Genomic DNA, 20,985 nt, shown 5'->3' on the forward strand with positions numbered 1-20,985 from the left:
TTGTTTATCCTGGTTATAGATCATTAATTTAGCTAACAAAGGAGACTGGAACATTAATCCCAGGATTAATTTGCTTTTCCAACTGAAATGGACCATTTTATTTGTTTAAAAATACTACAGTATCTACTGATGGAATATTGCAATGTGCCTGCACAAGGCTGGTCGGTATTATATGACATTACAGTCAAATCTGTATTATAAAGAGACCAGCTGTAAAAGAAGGACCACCTGTGCATAATGACCAGTCATGTGTCCCTATGTAAACCATGTTCCATGTTTAATCATCTACAGGTATTTTAAATAACACTTGCAGCTAGTCCCTTGAGTAGGTTGGACTGTATTACTGACCAAGGACATACTGAGTTCATTTTTTCTAGGCTTTTAGCTTTTAATATATGATTATAAGTGCTTAAAAATCATATTTTAAGCCATTTCCCTAGGAATGCATTTTAATTATGCCTCTGCTATTCTCATATAGACATTTTTAAAAGTACCAAATGCCAAATTTAATCAAAGGGTAAGAACACAAAGTGTTCTGGGGCAAGTGTAAAATAATTTAAAAGTAAGGACCACCAAGAAACTACACAGGACAACAATTTAACTGCACCATCCAGCAAAGTTGTATCTTGCTGGTTTTATGCCCTTACAATTGTTTTGCCCCTCTGAAAATGACCAGACTTGCAAGAGGTTTAGTTCACAATAAGCCTACTTAACAATAACAATGTAAAGCTGAATCAGGATAAACATTGTTCTGCAGTACAAGTCATTGTTTTTTTTTGTTTTGTTTTTTTTTGTTTTTTTTTTTTTTCGTAAATAGATACAGTATAGCTGTTATATACTGTATAATCAAAAAACAAAATAAACAAAAAAAAAATAGGTTTGCATTACTATATTATGCTATAACAGCATGGTATCTTGATTATTTAAAAAAAAAAAGTCAGTGATAGAATCTACTAAATTATTTAATTAGAAAAATCTTAATATTTTCAATAACAGTATGCTAAATGTCAGATTTTGACTTTTTAAGGCTTTTATTTTCAACACTCTACAACTTTACCTACTGGGGTTAATTTGTCCTAATGTGCCAGACATTACCTTCCTAGAGGACAGAGGACACTACTAAGATAAAATATCCCAAGGCAAAAGACGGTCACTTTACCATAAAATAGAGAAACCTAGCTTATGAGTGGTTCTTCTGACATTTTTTTTGGCAGTTTTGTGATAGCATTTGGTAAACGCTATAGGGGGTGATTATATGCTTTCTTTGTAATGAGAGTTCTGGCTTGACAGCACTGGCGTGTATTATTACAGACAAATGGAACCTATGCTTTACATAAACAAATCAAAACATAAGATCAGCTCTAGGAAGCTTTAAAATGGTATGATTTTCAGTTTTACTGTAGTGCTCACGACACACTTAACGTTTAAGATTTTCATCTTTAAAACAAGTTTTATGAGGCCTTTTTTCACTGAGTGCTTCATGATTTACAAGAATTAATGAGAATACCATTTTCCTCCAGTTAATAATTTTGTCTGAATAAAATGAAGTGTGAAAAAAAATGTATATATAGTAGCTGACAGGAGGAAATTGAAGAAGCTGGCATTCACTTGGTGGATACAATCTGCATAACATTAACACGATATTTCCATAATCTAAAGGGTGAATCTTATAGATCTTAAAGTACAAGACCATGTAGAATATATATTTTGTATCTTTCAATAGAATTAAAGTATATTGTAACAATACATTTAAACAATGTGATAAAATATGTAAACATACATATTCATCTTTATATAACAGAGGTTCTTTTTTACTGGGTATCATTTACTTGGACATTTGCTGACTGTCCATTAGACTGACAGATGCCTTACTTTAGGTGGTCGTAACATATCACCGGTGTCTATTACAAGCACATCTGTTCCACCATGACTTTTTTGGCAGCATATTGCTTTTTATTATGTGGCATTGTTTCTACAGTATGGTTGTTTTTATTAAATTGTTTTTAAAAAAAAGTTTTTATGATGATCCTTAGTTATAGGTACCAGTTATTTCTTCATAACTAAAAAAGGGAAAGCAATCCATATTTAAAACAACATATTTAGCTCCTGATTGAAACAAAAAATCTAGGCATGGCACTTAAAGATCAGGTTATAAAAATATCTAGCCACAAACTGATTACTTTACCATGTTAAGTAAAGCATTAAAGCCCCAAAGGCAGGTAAGTTCTATGGTTAAGAAAGATGCAAGATGTATGTCATCACTAAAGGTTCACATATCAGACTCAGTATAGGCAATCACATTAAACTTCAACATGCTGTTTTACTAAAAGCTTTCACCCAGGCTTTCAATCATAGGCCATAGCTCTCCTGGGAATAAGGGTGCCGTGTAATCCTGTTCAGAAATGTACTACACTGAGTTAAATGAACAGTATTTTTGCACTGCACAATATGTCAACTACAGGCAACAATGACAACACCAAATGCATTTTCCAGATGACCAAGAAAGAGGTTGAACTGTATACACATTTTTCAAGATTTGTAGCTAACAAAATAATTCCATATATATATATATATAGCATTTTGCTCTTACATTAGCTACAGATTTAAAATAAATGCATGTTACAGCACACATATATAAGTTCATTTTAAAACATGATAGCTGGTACTACTTTAGGTTAAATGAAGCTCTAGGTTCCTTTGACTTACTCTTAGGTTATCTGTTTCCACTTGCACTTTTTGGGTCATTTCACCCCAGAAATGTCTTCTGGGTCAAAGTATGCTACTGCCTGCCTCTTCTTTCAAAACTGCACATTTGAGAACAATATAATGAAAAGATGTTCATGGCAGATACATTTTACGGATCTCTTTTTTTTTTTGTTTTAGCTACATTTATGTTTTTTAGGATTCAAGTCTTCTAATAACTGACACATCATTTCTATGTATGTAATTTCTATGTTAGGTATATCATAGCTAACACATCTCTCACAGACGCAAAAGCCTTTAACACCTAGTCTTATTGTTCAGTGTTGAATTAGCAGATTGTGGCTGCCTACCAAGGATATGTTGGTCAAGTTCATCCTACAGGGCCTTGATTAGCCTGAGATCCCGTGATTGGGCAGGCCAATGGATATATATATATATATGAAGCCCTGCTGTGCTCATCAAACCAGTCCCTGACCCCTCTATTTCTAGCACTGTTATGTTGGCACTGTCCATCCTTGCAGGAAGGAAATGATATATTCAAGGCAGAACTGCATCTGCCATTATATTCTGCTACAAGCAATGCATCTCTGTTATTATATAGGCCTTTGTTTCATATAAGACAGATCAGTGCAAGGCTTTTTTGGCAATCATGGTGTTTTGTTTTGAATCAGATTGCTCAAAATGCTGAAGCTAGGGTCTTCACTTCCTTGCCTCCCAATTATTTTTGAACTGGTTTTAAGGTTTTTGTTTTAACTTATCAGGCTCCAAGTGAACTTGGTCCAACTTATCTGCATTACTTTCTGTATCTTTTAACCCATGATCTCACCCCATGATAGAGGAAGCAGCTTTTTTTTTTTTTTTTCACAATGCTCTGAAACTTCAAATAAACAGTTTAAAAGCCTACCTCTTGAACAAGCTAAATTAGTTTTATATTAGGAATTTCTAGTCAGAATTTGACTATGAACCAATTAATCCAAAACATCATCATAATAATAATAATAATAATAATAATAATAATAATAATAATAATAATAATAATAATAATAATAATAATAATAATACATGTTATAGGTGTGAAGAATTTCACTCCAGTAGGTACTCACTTAGTGAAATGGACACTATAGGTCAGCTGTTGTACACAGACTATCCTGTTACCCTTTAAAAAAAAATAGTATGCAACTTAATCTGTACAGTACATCAACCTTTACTTTAAATGACTGGTACCAGTAATATCTTAAGGTAATGTTATATGGTATGTAGCAGAAACCAAACTGTTTATAAGGAATTAGAAATAAAAAGTTGCAACAATTGTCTGATTACACTGATGCACTCACCAAAACGTTTCTCTACTTGATTTTTTATCTTTAAATATCTGATGCATAAAATCTTTTTTTTTTTTTTTTAAATAAAAAGTAATAGGGTCGTTCCAGCTCACGTGGACTATATACTGGGGTTTCTTCCACTTGTGTTTGATGATGAACCACATGTCATGGGGGAAAGGGGATCCAAGGTAGGTGTTGTGTGCAAAAGATGATGTCCATGGTGAAAATGTGTCTGATGGTACACTTGCCCATTTTGATAAACTTTACCTATTTTTTTAATGTGGACAGTGCCCTAGATAAACAATGCTGGTATCAAGATACAGCTTGTTTAAAGAGCTTTCTAACAAAAAAAGAACGAGTTGCTAATTAGTCATTGACAAGGGTCAAGCAACTTTCCTTGTCCATTTGCACTGGAATAAAGTCAATATATTTTAATTAAGACACATATTTACCCTAAACACTGTGGTAATTTGAAGCCATTATTACTTTTATTACTTTAAAGCACTGTCTCCTACTTCACATCTAGTGTTGAACTGTATAAGACTTCTACACTTGTACACTTTAAGTTGTCATCAAACTGCAGCACTCTGAACAGGGCATTTGGGGGGGGGGGGGGGGGGGGGGCAGGAATTACTAATTGCACTATTCATAACACTTTGCAAGGCCATGAGAACATGCCAAAAATTCTTAAAACTAAAACTAATTTTAAACTTTCTGAATAAGGCCCAATTGTATCATCTGACATTCAAATCGATCAATACTCTAACACCCAGTATGTGCATGTAGAACACTCATCTTCTAATACTAAAAAGAGACAGTCAGAACTTTCTAAACTAAAGACAAAGCACTGTAAACATAATTTTATGCATTGCATATTTTTGTAGCATCTGACATGTTTACATATATTATTTATTTAAGCAATTAGGATGACTGATAAACCATACATATTTGGCGTAGGATACTTGTGTCTGTAAATATATATATATATATATATCTATATATATATATATATATATATATATTATATATATGTGTGGTCGGTGCCACCCTAAAATGTCATAGAAACACGTTCGTGTAGTGTTGTTTGGGTGGACCCCCATGAGGGTCTCGGGCTGGATTGGTGTCCATACCAATCTACTCGCTCTTAATTCTACGTCGCAGCTCTTTTTTTCTATTTTAAATATACCCCTAAGGATCGACTCCTCGGTGTCTCTTTCTGTGTGGAGTTTCTCTCTAGTTCGCCTTTCCTCGGCCTCGGAGTCTGCAACATTTTCCAAGGCGAACAGCTGCGGTACCGAGACCGAGCGTTGCGGCGGCTTCGTTTTCTTTTTTTTCTTGCCTGTGTTGACTGTGCTGTCTGGAGACACCGGTTGCGCCTGCTGCTGCAAGTCTTCCAAGGTCCCAGACCATGCATTTAAAACGGTAGCAGATCTGCGAGAGGTCTCAGACATGACCAATGATTATATTGTAAGGCTATTTCCAGTTCAATGCGGCACCTTGGCTTAAGGTTACGCTATGAAACTTCCTTTTTAGATAGCCTTCTTTGGCTACATGCTGAGCGCGCCCGCTTGGTTTCGCTATGTTTTGGTCGCGCGCGTGCTCGTCCGCGCTACACTGTGCTTTCCATGTCGTTATAATGAAAACAAAGAGTCTATAGCAGCGACAAAATTTGAATGAATAAATAATACACCACAGTACCGGCAGCAAAAAGACAGTATTGAACTAAATAGGAATATGTGAATGTGAAGTGTTGATGATATGTAATCGGTCAATCACACAAAACCAATACAACCCAACAACAAGGCGTTTGCTTTGATCGCATTGTTTCCCCGTGAATCCTTATGAAATATACTGTATAGCGGTAATAAAAGCACTTAACTTGTCCAATATAGTATACAAATAATACACCCGCCTCCACCAACAGACACACTTAAAGTTAGAAGAAAAAATGATTGGGAATTGTGAAGCCAAGCAGATTCTAGATTTCTTGTCAGAGCATTTATGTTTTGCAGTGTCAGCTTCTTTCACAGACCCTCTTCAACTCGATTGAATGCTTGATTCAATTAAGAACTGCAGGGTTATGGAACAATAATGTAGAAGTTTCCACTCCAGTGTGTCTCTCTCTCTCTCTCTCTCTCTCTCTCTCTCTCTCTCTCTCTCTCTCTCTCTCTCTCTCTCTCTCTCTCTCTCTATAACGTTTATTCCATGCTACTCATGGGAATATTACTGAAATGAATAGAGGGGTCAATATGTATGGGCACCACTGTAGCTATGAACAGTGGTAACACTATAATGTTTCACTTGTATGAGTACTTATGATCAAGACTTCTTTAATGTATCTCAACATTTGATTATTCTAAAGTTTATTACAGGCTATTTCCATGTCGTCTTCTTCTTCTTCTTCTTGAACAGGTAAATAATTAAATAGATTGCAGAAATATCTGAGCTGAGATTATATATTCCTTGAAACTTAATGTTAAAGCAAATGCCACTTCTGAATGATTTCTTCCTGTTGTACAGAATTGGTAGCCTAGCTTTTATATTTACGTTTAACTTAGTTAATAATGTATATATATATATATATATATATATATATATATATATATATATATATATATATATAATATATATTATATTATGGAAATTTTTGTTAGCTACAAATCAATATAATCTATAATATACTTCAAACTAAAAGTACTGTGTTACAGAATTACAGCCTGAGTTAAAATATACAATTGATCAAAACAACTAGTAATAAAATATATATTTGCATTTTATTAAGTTTAACACGCACAAACTACTGAAGATAAAACCGTTTTTCTTCACCAATAAGGCAAAATAAAAATATATTTTCCTGTCTGGTTTTGAAACACTAGTCCTATATGACCCTCCTTCACCAGCTGGTCACTTTCAACCCACCAATCACCACAAGGCAAAGTACACGTGACTTTTTACACAAGTGGGCCTTCTGGTGTCCGGTAAGTCAGCTTGGATTGTGCCTGGTTTAAATACTGTGGCTGCTTTGTTTTTAAACAGTTCCGGATTCGTGTTTCCATTTATGTCACAGGTGGGAAACCGTTAAAGTCTTTAAACGTAATAGATATTTAATGTTACACTCGATTGGAAGAAAAATAGTTTAAAACTTCCAGGTAAAAGTTATGTATTGAACCAAAAATAACTAAATAAATTAAAAAAAAAAAAAAAAAAACGCATGGCCTTTTAAAGTAATGAGTTTTTGTTTGTTTGTTTTCTTATGGGGTGGTGGTGGTAGGTAAGACTGTTGACGTGTCGTGGACGTCTGTCTGTATTCTTGTTCTAATACACTTGCTTACAGTACTGAGTAAAAAAAAAAAAAAAAAAAAAAAAAAAAAAAAAGATCTTACTGTGATAGTTTAAAGCGAAAAACATGTTCCATAAGTTTACGTCGTACTTCCGTGATTGCTACATCGTAGTTCAGTATTCAATTACAACACGCTTTTCATGTGATACCGGCTACTGTTGGCAGAAGTTACGTGTGTAGGATGTAGCCTACCAGTTGTGAAATTCAGTAGCTGTCTAAATCTTTTGTCTATTCATGTATGCAACTGTTTTAATAAACTTACACTAATTTTTATTATAGTGCATTTGCAGGTGGTAGCCTATTTTTTTTTGCACATAAGTGACCACGAATTGCCGGTTGAGAAATACATTTTACCTTTACTTCTGTTTGCCACGAAAGTGCTGTAAAACAGCATTTGCGCTAGCGTATTCAGTTTGTTGTCACAGCTGAACAAATAGCTTTGAAAACTTTTTTAATTAATTAATTAATTAATAATATCCAAAAGGATTTACGTGGTTATAGAACTCCTGTATCAACCCTATTTTTACGCAGACTTGAGATGTCTGAAAATACAAATCGATGATGTCCTCTTCGCTATGTCTTCATTTCCATTTTTAATTAGGTCTATCTTTTTTTTTTTTTTTTTTTTTTTTTTTTTTTTAAATCAACGAATAGGTTTGTGCCTTTATAGAAATAAACTACTGATTTTAAAATTGTATTATTCGTTCATTTACAAAACCTACCCTTTTGTGTTTCAATATAAACCATTATAAATCTCATCATTCTGTTTTAGGTTACGCTGTCTTTCAATTTTAGAGTAAATCACATATATTGCAAAGTGACAGGTGGTAATCCTAAAATGAAAAAAAAAAAAAAAAAATCAGGTCATTAAAGGTTAGTTGTTAAGACAAAGTTTTATTTTTATTTATTTTTTTAAGTCATCAGATACTAAAGAGAATACATCTGCAGAATAAGTTCTTGACATTGGTATTTGTTCTGTGGTATTTTTTTCTACATCAGCTAAAGACCTGTGTTATGTAGAGTGTATTCATGCATATACAATATAATTTTCATAAATTAAAACCTACCCTGCAAAAGGAACATCTGTGACTGCCTTGGTTTGAATAAAAGATGGTGGCATGTGAGCTGCCCCTTGACAGACTAAAGAAATGCCTTATGTTATTTTACAGTGGCTTAGCCCTTCTGTTAGTCTTTGAGTAATCAATTGACTGAAATGTGCTTGTTAATTTTTTTTTTTTTTTTTTTTTTTAAAGTACTAACACAAGCTTTGTAGTATTTTCAATATAGGATGTTGTTACATTTGAACTAATTACTGTTTGCTGTTTTATTATTATGTCTGGTATTATTATTATTTTTTGTTTGTTTTTAATTCACCAGGTGATTGCAAACCAGTCAAATGGAACACATTCAACTTCAGCTTCATGAAATTGAGTTGCTGCAATGCATGTACCCATCTAAAGATGAATTTAAGATTCAAGATGTAACAGTGCTTGCAGATATGTACCAGTACGTAAATGGTGAAATTGACACCCCTCCTGGAAACTTGGCATTTACGGTGCAGTTTGTTTTAGAAAGGGAATGTGGTGGCAATTTGGTCTTTCATGTAGATGCCTTTTTCCCCTTAGATTATCCAAAATGCCATCCAGTTCTGTCTGTAAAATGTGGGCAGCTATTAAGAGACCAAAATAAAGAGCTAAACAGAGACTTAAGAGAATATGTTTGCACTCTGGAAAATGGGGAGATTTGCATGATAAATGTTCTACAATGGTTTCAGGACTATGGCCTTAAATATACACAGAAAACAGAATACACTAATATGGATGAAACAACTGCCAAGGAGAAAATAAATGCTGCCAAGTACATATTCTCAAGATACCTAATTCACAGCCACCACATATATGGCAAAGACAAGCGCCGTAACATTTTAGAGTGGGCAGGAGAATTGTCTCTTAGTGGCTTCTGCCTTCCAGGGAAACCGGGCTGTATCTGTGTCGAGGGTCAGAGAGCTGACTGTGAAGAATTCTGGTCAAGGACGAGGTAAGACAATTGTACAAAATGATTTTACTGTATGTCGTTCCTAAAATAGATTTTTTTTTTTTAAATATAATTGAAACGTCTAACATTTTTACAATGTAGATATTAAATTGCAATGACTTAATGAATAAAGTGATATTGTCATATGTTTTAATGTATTATCATTACTGTTATAATTTAGTTTATTTTATATTACAGACTGCTAAACTGGCGCAAAATTACTCTCCGTCATCAAGAAGAATTCCAGGTGGAAGGTGAAGCAGAAATAGAAAAGCTACGATGCTTTTCAAAGTTTGAAGAAATTAACTTTGATCCTCACACCTGCCATGGTGGAAGAGAAAATATCATGAACAAAGGGACATTTTACCAGTTTCTGGTAGCCCACACATGCCAACATATATTTTCTTACTTTTTCAATATTGAAGGCCAAATTTCCAAGCAGCAGATTTAAGAAAGCTTAAGAAAGCTTGAGAAGACTTGAAAATACACACACACGTTAATAACAAATTGTGATAATTTCCTTTATTCTACAAATAATACATTTTGCACCTTTTATGAGCTATCAAAATAAAACAATAATCCCATAGTAATTACATACACTAAGAAAATGACAATAAAGGAGAATACAACATTTTACCAAATGTTCAATACTATTTGAATATAAATGGTTCAGAGATGTATATTATAAATCCCCAATGCGTTGTGGCAATACATCATAATAATATACAGGATTGCAAATAAAATTACATTATGAAGATTCAAGTTGAACCAGCATTATACACTTCAAACATCACGTTATGTGGACTGCATTGTACATGCAATATATCTATTGATCTATATTTATGGAATAAGTAGTGTGAATATTGTATCTACTGCACTAATTACCTACTACAGGAATACATCTGAATATTGATAACCTGATCAACTGCAGGCTCCATGTGATAAGCCACTGATTATCCATTTATAGAATCAATGAGTTAAATTTACAGGGCAAGATCCTAGACTTTTAAAAGAATGACTAAATAGAGTATTAAGAAAAAAAAAACTGCACATTTTATGTGATAGTCAAGCAACATATTGATATGATTTTAAAAGACAGGTTTATATTGTATACCCACTCAAGTATTTTGCTTTTGAATAGCGTCAAAAAAATAAAATAAAAAAAACAACAATTGTCAAGATTGTGCAACCTTGCATGATTACTTCTTAAAGAAGTGCTATGATAACAGAATAAATGTCTAAGAACTTGTTTGCTGGTTAAATTATTAAAATGACTTATTTTGTATAAATTAGAGACAATTCTATTTTGCTTATTTTTTAAAATTATTTTTTATAAAATATTGATGGAGTTGTATGGGTTAAAATATGAAATCGACCATATAAAAGTTCATTACAAATTCTGTACAAAATAATTCAGTATGGGAAAGATAAGTAGTAAAATGTTGGTTGAAAAATATATATATAGAGAGAGTGTAAATTGGCCCATTATTAGTTTAAAAATTGCATAGATTCCTAATTATTGCTTGTGATTTTGTCAAATGGATCAGATGATTAACACAATCAGAAAATAGCCATGGCAATTCTTAGCGTGGCTTTTTTTTTTTTTTTTTTTTTTTTTTTTTTTAAATAGAAGCGCTATAGAATATAATACAAGGTGAACAAAAATTTGCATCCTCATTTCACCTAAAGGCAGTAATAACAATAAATACATACATTATTTTAAACGTGAAATATTTGCACTTTGCACTGATATAGTAACCCAATGCAATGACTCCTTAAACAAGACATTCATTGAGTACATTTAATTGGATTCATCAATGCACTGTGACTTTTTGTCTTGTTAGTCATGAAAAATAGCATTCAGTTGGGCACTCATGACTCTTTCGTGGTGGGAATGTCCATCATATGACATGATGTTGTCAATGGGGATTTCACAGCGATTTGCAGTGTTTGAGTAAAGGGAAGCATGACCCTGTGGTCCTGCCAGACTTGCTGCTGGATAGTGCATGGTAAAGGCATAATTCTTTTCAAACTCTGAAGAAGGCTCATGTTTAAAGGAGAAGTTTCCATTTACACTCAGTGGTGGGCTCAAGGGTCCATCAAATGAAGGGCTAGCACAGTCTGTAAGAGTGCTTTCAAAAAATGGCTCCAATGCGCTTCCATATGAATGCGGTTTAACGTGAAAAATGTGGGAGCTGTCCATGGTACCATATGGTGGACTGGGAAGACCAGGAGAATGATATGTGTATGGATGAACAGGGAAGGAAGAACTTGCTGTTTGCATATGTGAGGGTATTTCCTGGCTCTGCTCTGGAAGGAAGGTTCTGGGGTTCAGCTGAAGGCAGCCTGCTACCAGATTAGTGGTGGGCTGGGACAAGCCTTTGCAGAGGGCCTGGACGAAGGACATCAAATCTGGACTTTTTCCAGATCGTAGGGTTTCAGAAAGAGCCCATATATAATTTTTTGCCAGCCTAAGGGTTTCAATCTTGGATAATTTTTGAGTTTTTGAGTAGCACGGCACAACTTTACGCAAGCTGTCAAGTGCATCATTCAGCCCATGCATGCGGTTCCTTTCCCGGGTATTGGCTTTTGTGCGCCTCATTTTAAACCTCTGCAGTCTCGCTTTGGTCATTTTCTTTTTCTTGGGTCCTCGCCTTTTAGGTTTCTGTTCGTCACCTTCCTCTTCTTCCTCATCTTCGTCATCATCGTCGCCTTCTAATCTGTTAAATTCATCATCTTCTTCATAATCCTCTCCCTTGCTTGTCCTGTTATGCTCCCTGTTGTTCTTTTCCATGTCGTGCTCATCTTGGGAACTTAAACATTCATCAGTCCAGTTTGAAGTGCTTTGGGACCCTGGCATTATGCTATTCTCTGTGAATGATTTTGTCATATCCCTGAATTAAAGAGAATTAACACAAGATATTAAAAGGTGTTGCCAAAAATTAGAAAAGGATCAATTTAAAAATATAAAATGAAAGAAAAAAAAACATTTGTAAATTGTTTTACAAACTAAATACAACAGGAATACTTGTTAATTAGTATCAATCATAACCTTGTTCTGTATCTGTGAAATTATAATGAAATGCTTGTAATTGTAGATTATAATGCAAAATAAATGACTCACAAGTTAAATAGATAAATTAAGAAATAGAAATTAAGTAAAAGTGTAATTAATATTTTAAACAAAAATCTATTAATATGATTTTAAAACCGTATAAACATATAGATTGAACTATAGTGTTGGCAAAAAAAAAAAAAAAAAAAAAAAAAGATTATTTCTAAACAGCCCGTAAGTAAATTGACTGGGTTGAATTATTAATATATGTTTGTATTTTTTTTTTTCTTTTTAAGTAATGCAACAATTATATTCATAAATGTCTGTTGGTCTTTCCCCTTGCCTTCCGTGCTGTAACAGGTAGCATATGTTCCTGTGTTTCATGCTGCTGTACGTTACTCACATGTTAATAATGTATACTTCAACATGTTTAAAGCAAATTGTTGCAGCATTCCATAATTCATACAAAGCGGCTTATATGTCTACATAGAAAATTAACCATTTATAACAATAAAATTACACTTGAACAGAGTTTTCACACATTAAAAGATGTTACAATACTTAAAATTGGTAGATTTGCATTGTCAATGAACATATGTATTTTAGTTGTGTAAGAATATATAAAATACTACTTTGTAAACCATGTGATAATTAGTTGATAATTACCTTTACAATAATTCCCCGTTATGACAGTCTCATAACCCTTCCAGCAGTTTGAGCGTTTCTCGTATATTCTGGTAGCCTGTGCAGCGGATGCTCAGGTTATATAGCTGTGCTGCTGATGCTGAGAGATGAGCATGTGTATCTATCGCTGCTGTTGATACCCTTGCACCAACGACTGGCTGCAGCAGGCTCCACCTCTTTTCCCGGCACGCGCCATATGGTCAATCACGTCAGGCAAACTGCCCCTATAATCACGTGACATCTTCCATTCGTATTCAACAGAGCTCTTTTCCATCCCTTTGTGGCCAAAAGAAAGTGGCCATCTGTCGCCAGTTAGAGACCACGGACCAGTTTGTACCCGCAGGAAGAAATAGCGTTTTCAAATAATAAATATATGTATACATTTTTAAAAATACCAATTGCGTGGTTACTAATTTTTTATATTATTATTATTATTATATTATTATTATTATTATTATTATATTATTATTATTATACTCTACACAGACGGTTCGCTGGACTTCCAAGCGACCTGACGGTTACCTTACATGCTTTTATTGTAATGCTAATAATATTACGCTGAATTATAATGCGACTTTATGATTGTTTCGATCTAAGTAACAAACTAGATACATACGTCACCACAATATTTTTTATTTTATTTTTCTAAGTAAAAAAAATAAATAAAAAAAATTACTGATTTACTGGTAAACTTTAAATTTCAATTTGCTGGTGTAATTCTGAGATTAACCCGACTCTAACAAGTAGACGATCTACTGAAGATTTGATATTTCATAAAGTTTCAGCACTCACGGGTTGACTTATGATATATATATATACTATATATAATATCTATATATATATATATCTATATATATATATATATATATATATATATATATATATATTATATTGTCCACACACACACACACACACAAAACAAGCAAGATATATATATAAAAAAATAATATTAATAAAATAAAAAATTAGTCCAGCCCGCCGGACAGTAATCGGGTGATGTCTGGATTGAGTCCTTAAATAATGAGTCTCTTTTTTTTTTCAGACTAAAAGGATCGGCACGCGAGCAGCACGCCTACTAACAAAAGCTTGTTTCATGGCTCACTAACCTTATCCAACGTCCAAAACCTGCTCTTTTCTATTCAATATAATATAATCCGCCAGAAATCGACATACTGACAGTTGGACAGACATGGAAAAGCAAGTGGAAAAAACACCAGGCACTCGGAATAAAAATAAATTGATTTTAGATTAGTATTTCTAAAGGGACATGTGTGTTTAATTGTTGAACATTGCTTGCGTTTGCCTCTTAAATGATTATCTTAAAAATTAAATATGAAAAAAAAAACATCTTGCAACACAATTTATGTCACTTTAATAGACACCCACCTTATTTTAATCAAAAAAATAAACTGCTCAGTGACAATATTAAATAATGTGTTAGATAAACTTACCACATTAAACCGTCGAAGCAGTGCGATTTATTAAATACCGTTGTCCACATTAGAAAATCCGTCTGATTTAAATCCCTCTTGGACACGCGGCATTATCTTAATTACGATAATTGATTTGTATAACACCAGTGAGAACGGGATAAAACAGAATCTACCCCAAATTGCTGTCAGCAGCCTATTTCTAAACAGCACAGAACAGATACTAGCCAACTGGATGTATGCAACGTGTTTAATGAAATATGAATATTTTAATAACTGCACTAACACTATCCTACACCTGTAAATTGTTGCATATTTTTTATAATCATGTTTCTTTTTCTTTCTCTTTAAAGACACTTGCAAGTCAAATTTAAATAGAATTTAACATGGCATTTACTTAAGCATATGCCATATATTTATTCTACATTGAACTGAAAGAGCTTTTATTCGGGTCTAGCCAGGCTTGTACAATTCTGCAGGTTTGCGATGTTTGACTAGCACTGACATATCTGTATTTAACTTCTGTTTATGGTCGAGGTTTAGGTACAGGATATAAGACCAAATATAAAAATCCAAGCAACCGTGGAGTGCCCACAGAAACGCGGGGTCTAATAGCAGAGTTGAAGGAAAGGCTAATCTGTGGCGTTTTCGAAATTGTCAGATTAGCTGGCCAAACATGGTGTCCCTAGTCTAATAGAAAAATGTAAACTGTTTGTCTACCTTTGTCTGAATGTTTCTAAGCAAATCAATACGCAATGTCTAAATTGAACAGATGTAGCTGGAAATTCAGCACCACTGACAGCTCAATCCTGAGTTGCCGATACTAAATTGTGTGTTGATATGACTCAATCGTTTAACGTTCACTGGTGTTCAAGGTATTTCCTGACCAACACCCCAACAAGTGCTTAAAATGGAGACTTATGGATTGGCATAGTAGTGCCGCCGATTAAATATTGAGAGTCTTCATGAGCTGATTTTAGGCAAGATAACCATACACAGTAAACATGAGGTATGCACAGATACAAAATCACATACACTTCAAATCGTATGAAGTGGCATTTGAACCTTACTCAACATTTTATTAAATTGATTTTTAGAGGCCTACCCCCCCCCCCCCCCCCCCCCCCCCCCCCCCCCCCCCTCCCCCCCCCCCCCCCCCCACCTTTATCAAAATCGTAAAATTATTGTATTTCTAAAAGGGTACAAGCATCCTCAGTGGTGATACCAGGTTTTTAGTGGTTCAAAAAGGGTTTACATGTAAAAATTCGTACGTGCATAGCTATGTCATATCATATATATATATATATATATATATATATATATATATATATATATATATATATATATATATATATATATATATCACTATATATCGATGACCTAAATAATGATGGCAAAATAAAGAAATAAAAAATACATATTTTGTGTTCAAGTTGATGTTTGAAAATATATATATATATATATATATATATATATTATATTATATATATATAATATTATAATATATATATATATATATATATCATAAACATAACATGTATTATTTTTTTAATTGACAACTATTTATGTTCGAGGTTTGCATTTTGGTTGGAATGGGGAATGTTATAATATTTAGATATTTGACAACTTAAAACGCAAAGTAGATTAATTTAAGATACACACACATACACAAAGCTACAGGAAAAAGTAGCCTGGTAATTAAATCACTACCATCTTGAAAATAATTAGGAATTACAATCAATGTATCAAATTGGTTTGGATAAAGTTAAATCAAGTTTCTAATTTAAATCAAGTTACTAATTTAAACTAATATCTCTTGACTAGAGGTCACAAAAAAAAAAAAAAAAGTTCCGAACGTAAACTTGCATTAAAAGGCTACTGCGTGACACTTTAACAAATGAAAGATAACAGATAATTAAAACCAAAAAACAGCAAAGATACAGCACAGGGGATGCGCCTCAATTGCAGCAACGGCCTCGTCTATTTCTAACATTCTAATGTTCTTATAAATTACTCCGACTTTTGAAGATCCAGGCACATTCATCTGTCAGTGCATGCCCTTACTTATTTCTGTATCACGCGTTTTAAGGTTAAGGTATGTATGTAGCTGTATTAACTGCGTAACTTTAAGAAGCAGTTGTTTTGTGTTAGCTTCAACAACCGTGATTCAGGCAGTTAGTTGTTCTTTGTTGTTTTTTTTTTTTTTGTGTGTGTGTTATTTATGGATTACTTCTACTACATTCCATTGGAAATGAGAGTGTTTTGTTATAAACTTAAATACGTTTTAATGCGATTTAAATATTGATAATCTGACCTTTTCTTTGCGCTACCTAATCAAAAGGCTTTTCCCCAAACGTAGATCCTGTGCCTCGACCCAGTGTCTTTACGCTTGAATAGGCAGTTAGATTAAACGAATCCAGCTTCTCATTTCATTGCACTCTCCTCGCACTAATTGCTTATGCAAAAATGCAGATTCGTATTAATTAGTTACTCTGCTGATTAGTTCTTTGGTATTTTCGCGCAATAAATCATGCTGGAAGAGCGGTGCAGAGATGCATTTTTGGCTCATCACACAACTGCGGCACAGGATTGAATACAGATTCCATAAGAAAATATGAGACTATACTTTCCACTGCAGGTATATGCCACCTGCTGCATACACCTGTCTCGTTTCTTTGTTTTCCTGTGTCAGTAACTGGACACATATTTCACACAAATACTGAAACGACATGCAATGCAAGAAAAATATGAGGTCATAAAATAGCAAGCTTCCTTTCCTTTATCATAGACACAACTAAGGTAAACAAGTGTTCTACATATCATTCTGGTCATTTCATCAATATGAACAATCTAAAAAAAAAATAGCTACAAGTACTAATAACATAGTAATAGTTCAAAACTCTACAAAGTCAAATTATTTTTAATGCTTTAAATATTGTTGTTGTTGTTGTTGTTGTACTTTTGTCAAACAAAGAAAACGGAAATTAAGCTTCAGTTTTTGTAGCCGTTGCGTCGTGCCCCCTTGTGGCAATTTGTTTTTTTGTTTTTTTTCTATGCCAAAGAATTATACCCCAAGAGTAGAGAGGGGTCTGTGCACAAGAAAAACAAGGATATTCTTCTCCTTGAGTAATACCTGTGTGCAAACGTATGTACATTCTGCTACCATAATTTAAAAAAAGAAGAAATTAGCACATACAAATATAAGCTAGTTGATTTTAAGTAAACTTAAAAATCAAGTAAAAGTAGGTAAAAGTCAGAACTTCCAACAGAGCGTCTTGATTTAATCTATAATATATATATATTATTCTATATATATATATATATATATATATATATATATATATAGGTTTGGGTTTATTACATTTGAAAAGTGTATTTAATGGAGTTGAAAAAGAAAAAGTTTGCCTGATAACGCTAAACACTGCTTAACTATTTCTGTCATACACTGTAAAAAAAAAATACTGTATTATTGATACAGTATAATAACTTAATATTGATTTTATATTTGTAGATTAATTATAGTGGACATTTCCGTATTTTTAAAGGTAAATCCTTTTTTAAAGCATTTTACACTAATATTGAACAACTGTTACCATAATTTAAAAATACTGAAAAAAAAACAATATTAAGTTAAATTTACTGTAAAAAAAAAAAAAAAAAGTATTTTGTTGCATTTTGACTATGCCTTCCATTGAAAGACAGCCACCTTGTAGTCTTATTAAACCTCAAAATCAAAAAACATACCATGGAGCTCAATGGACCATGTAGCTTGGGCACCCAGAAGTAAACTGTCTGACTCAAAACTAAAAAAACAATGCGATTCAACAGCACATTCAACAGTTAGGTTCTAAAAATGTGCATAGTAAATCAAAATACATTTGGGAACATGTCAGTATGTGTTGTATTATTATGGCAACCAGTCATATATTTTAAAACAAACCTTTCTCAGGGGAAATAACAGTTTAAATATTATGTAAAATCTATGCAATGTCGCCTCCTACTGGTGAAACAAAATAATGTATTAACGTGATTTACAATTCATGTTTGTGTTTGTTTTGTATGGGTTGTTGCTTGACAGATTCGTTACAGGCAGTGGGTTTTTATGTTTGCAAATAAAAATGAATTATTAAACAATGTGTACTGAATTTCAAATTGTAAAGACAGCAATTTGCTCATGTAGGTGTGAGTGCACATTAAAAAATGAAACTGAAGAAATAAAATCATATTAACACATTGAGGATGCAGAATTGGGCAGGTATGGAGGACGAAAAGCACCCACTTTCCCAGAATAGACTCTACTGATGGATATTTGAAGATTACTATTAACTTGCAACAGTTGCATTCCGATAAATGGGGTATTGGCATTGTTTTAGTATAGATTTGTGGATTTATAATGCTTAATACTGCACAGCATATCTTACCTATCTTAAATGAAGCAGTACATATAAGAAAATAAGAACATAAGAAAGTTTACAAGAGAGGAGGCCATTTGGCCCATCTTGCTCGTTTGGTTGTTAGTAGCTTATTGATCCCAGAATCTCATCAAGCAGCTTCTTGAAGAATCCCAGGGTGTCAGCTTCAACAACATTACTGGGGAGTTGATTCCAGACCCTCACTATTCTCTGTGTAAAAAAGTGCCTCCTATTTTCTGTTCTGAATGCCCCTTTGTCTAATCTCCATTTGTGACCCCTGGTCCTTGTTTCTTTTTTCAGGTCGAAAAAGTCCCTTGGGTTGACATTGTCAATACCTTTTAGAATTTTGAATGCTTGAATTAGGTCGCCGCGTAGTCTTCTTTGTTCAAGACTGAACAGATTCAATTCTTTTAGCCTGTCTGCATATGACATGTCTTTTAAACCTGGAATAAGAACTGAACACAATATTCAAGATTGGGTCTTACTAATGCATTGTACAGTTTTAATATTACTTCCCTTGATTTAAATTCAACATTTTTAACAATGTATCCGAACATCTTGTTGTCCTTTTTTATAGCTTCCCCACATTGTCTAGATGAAGATATTTCTGAGTCAACAAAAACTCCTAAGTCTTTTTCATAGATTCCTTCTCCAACTTCAGTATCTTCCATATGTTTATAATGCACATTTTTATTTCCTGCGTGCAGTACCTTACACTTTTCTCTATTTAATGCCATTTGCCATGTGTCTGCCCAGTTTTGAATCTAGATCATTTTGAATGATCTTTGCTGCTGCAACAGGGTTTGCCACTCCTCCTATTTTTGTGTTGTCTGCAAATTTAACAAGTTTGCTTACTATACCAGAATCTAAATCATTAATGTAGATTCGAAATAGCAGAGGACCTAATACTGATCCCTGTGGTACTCCATATAGAACCATTGGTTTCTTTGGGCTTTCTCTAGAACCATAATACTGAAAATACTATACTACAAAAGATTTAGAAGTGAGTAGTTTTTCGAGATTTACAATTATACTGCAAAATTAAATTGTATTTACAGTATAATTGTAAATCTCGAAAAACTACTCACTTCTAAATCTTTTGTAGTCATCTTTGTATTACTTTAGTATAAATACATGTTAATTTGGATTCATATGTTGTTTTTTTCTGACTTTATGTGAACGAAAAGACACACATTTGCCCATTTTCCCATTGGAAATAGTGATATTTTGAAACATCACTGTCCTGGTCACAAAAGCAAAGTTTGTGGGGAATAATAGCCATTTTCTATACTTTTGAGGCATAAGCAATTAGGAAATAACACGTACTACCCAGGAACAAAAATTGTGTTACATAGTGTAATAGACAAAATAATGGATTCATATAAAACCATTAGCAACACTGTACTCCATGAGCATTCATCAATCTGACACCTATTCTAAGTGTCCGTTTGTTAAGCTGCAGGTTACTTTCTCGGTGGTAAGATTATTCTGTTTGTATTTCACCAGGTGGAGCTCTGATACAATGTATTTTAAGAAATGTAGTGTAATAACATCAGACATCAAATGTATTCTGCATTAAAACATCAATCTGTCAAAAAAATTACAGAATATTGATCAAGAATAGAAATATTACATTGATACTGGCTATTCAGGGAGAAAACAAAATCATACTGGCTTAGAAATACTGGAGAAAAATGTCAGTAAGCACAAGCACATATTGATACCAGGATTTTAGTTCTCATGGTCACTTATGCATTAACAACAATACATTATGCAGTAACAGTAATGCATTGTTACACACCATGCTATATTCTTCCCAATTAGTATGTTATTGTTCTTTTGTTTTAATGTCATATTTTTTCCAACTTGTTTTACTAAATCCATTGTGATGGCTGGGTATAAATGGGGCAATAAAAATAAATTTCTTAAAGGGATACCTTGCCCACCATACCTTGTTTAATGGAAAAGACGTGGTTTTAAGTGTAAAAGGAGAAAATTTCAAAGT

General features: G+C 33.4%; 3 protein-coding genes across 5 annotated transcripts in view; 1 reads left to right on the top strand and 2 right to left on the bottom strand.

Annotated features, from left to right (window-relative positions):
• LOC121322474 (ceramide kinase-like protein) overlaps positions 1–5,988 on the bottom strand; it is a 45,591-nt gene extending 39,603 nt beyond the window's left edge. For 2 of the 3 annotated variants that reach the window (XM_041262522.1, XM_041262521.1), the window contains exon 1: positions 5,128–5,988. In XM_041262522.1, coding sequence (XP_041118456.1) covers positions 5,128–5,476 — 349 coding nt within the window. In that variant the 5' untranslated portion in view covers positions 5,477–5,988. The remainder of the gene's footprint in view (positions 1–5,127) is intronic. The other variant, XM_041262523.1, reaches the window with a different exon arrangement.
• Positions 5,989–6,992: 1,004 nt separating this feature from the next.
• Positions 6,993–10,571, top strand: LOC121322514 (RWD domain-containing protein 2B-like). The gene is made up of 3 exons (XM_041262615.1): positions 6,993–7,092; positions 8,743–9,402; positions 9,598–10,571. The coding sequence occupies exons 2-3, from the start codon at positions 8,762–8,764 to the stop codon at positions 9,848–9,850; spliced, it is 894 nt and encodes a 297-aa protein (XP_041118549.1). The 5' UTR covers positions 6,993–7,092; positions 8,743–8,761; the 3' UTR covers positions 9,851–10,571.
• A 92-nt stretch (positions 10,572–10,663) lies between these two features.
• Positions 10,664–13,285, bottom strand: LOC121322513 (neurogenic differentiation factor 1-like). Its single transcript, XM_041262614.1, has 2 exons — positions 13,121–13,285; positions 10,664–12,293 (listed from the first exon to the last, which is right to left on the bottom strand). The coding sequence occupies exon 2, from the start codon at positions 12,287–12,289 to the stop codon at positions 11,240–11,242; it is 1,050 nt and encodes a 349-aa protein (XP_041118548.1). The 5' UTR covers positions 12,290–12,293; positions 13,121–13,285; the 3' UTR covers positions 10,664–11,239.
• Between the last annotated feature and the right edge of the window lie 7,700 nt (positions 13,286–20,985).

The sequence above is a fragment of the Polyodon spathula genome, chromosome 10 (genome assembly GCF_017654505.1).
Source record: "Polyodon spathula isolate WHYD16114869_AA chromosome 10, ASM1765450v1, whole genome shotgun sequence".
NCBI lineage: Eukaryota > Metazoa > Chordata > Actinopteri > Acipenseriformes > Polyodontidae > Polyodon > Polyodon spathula.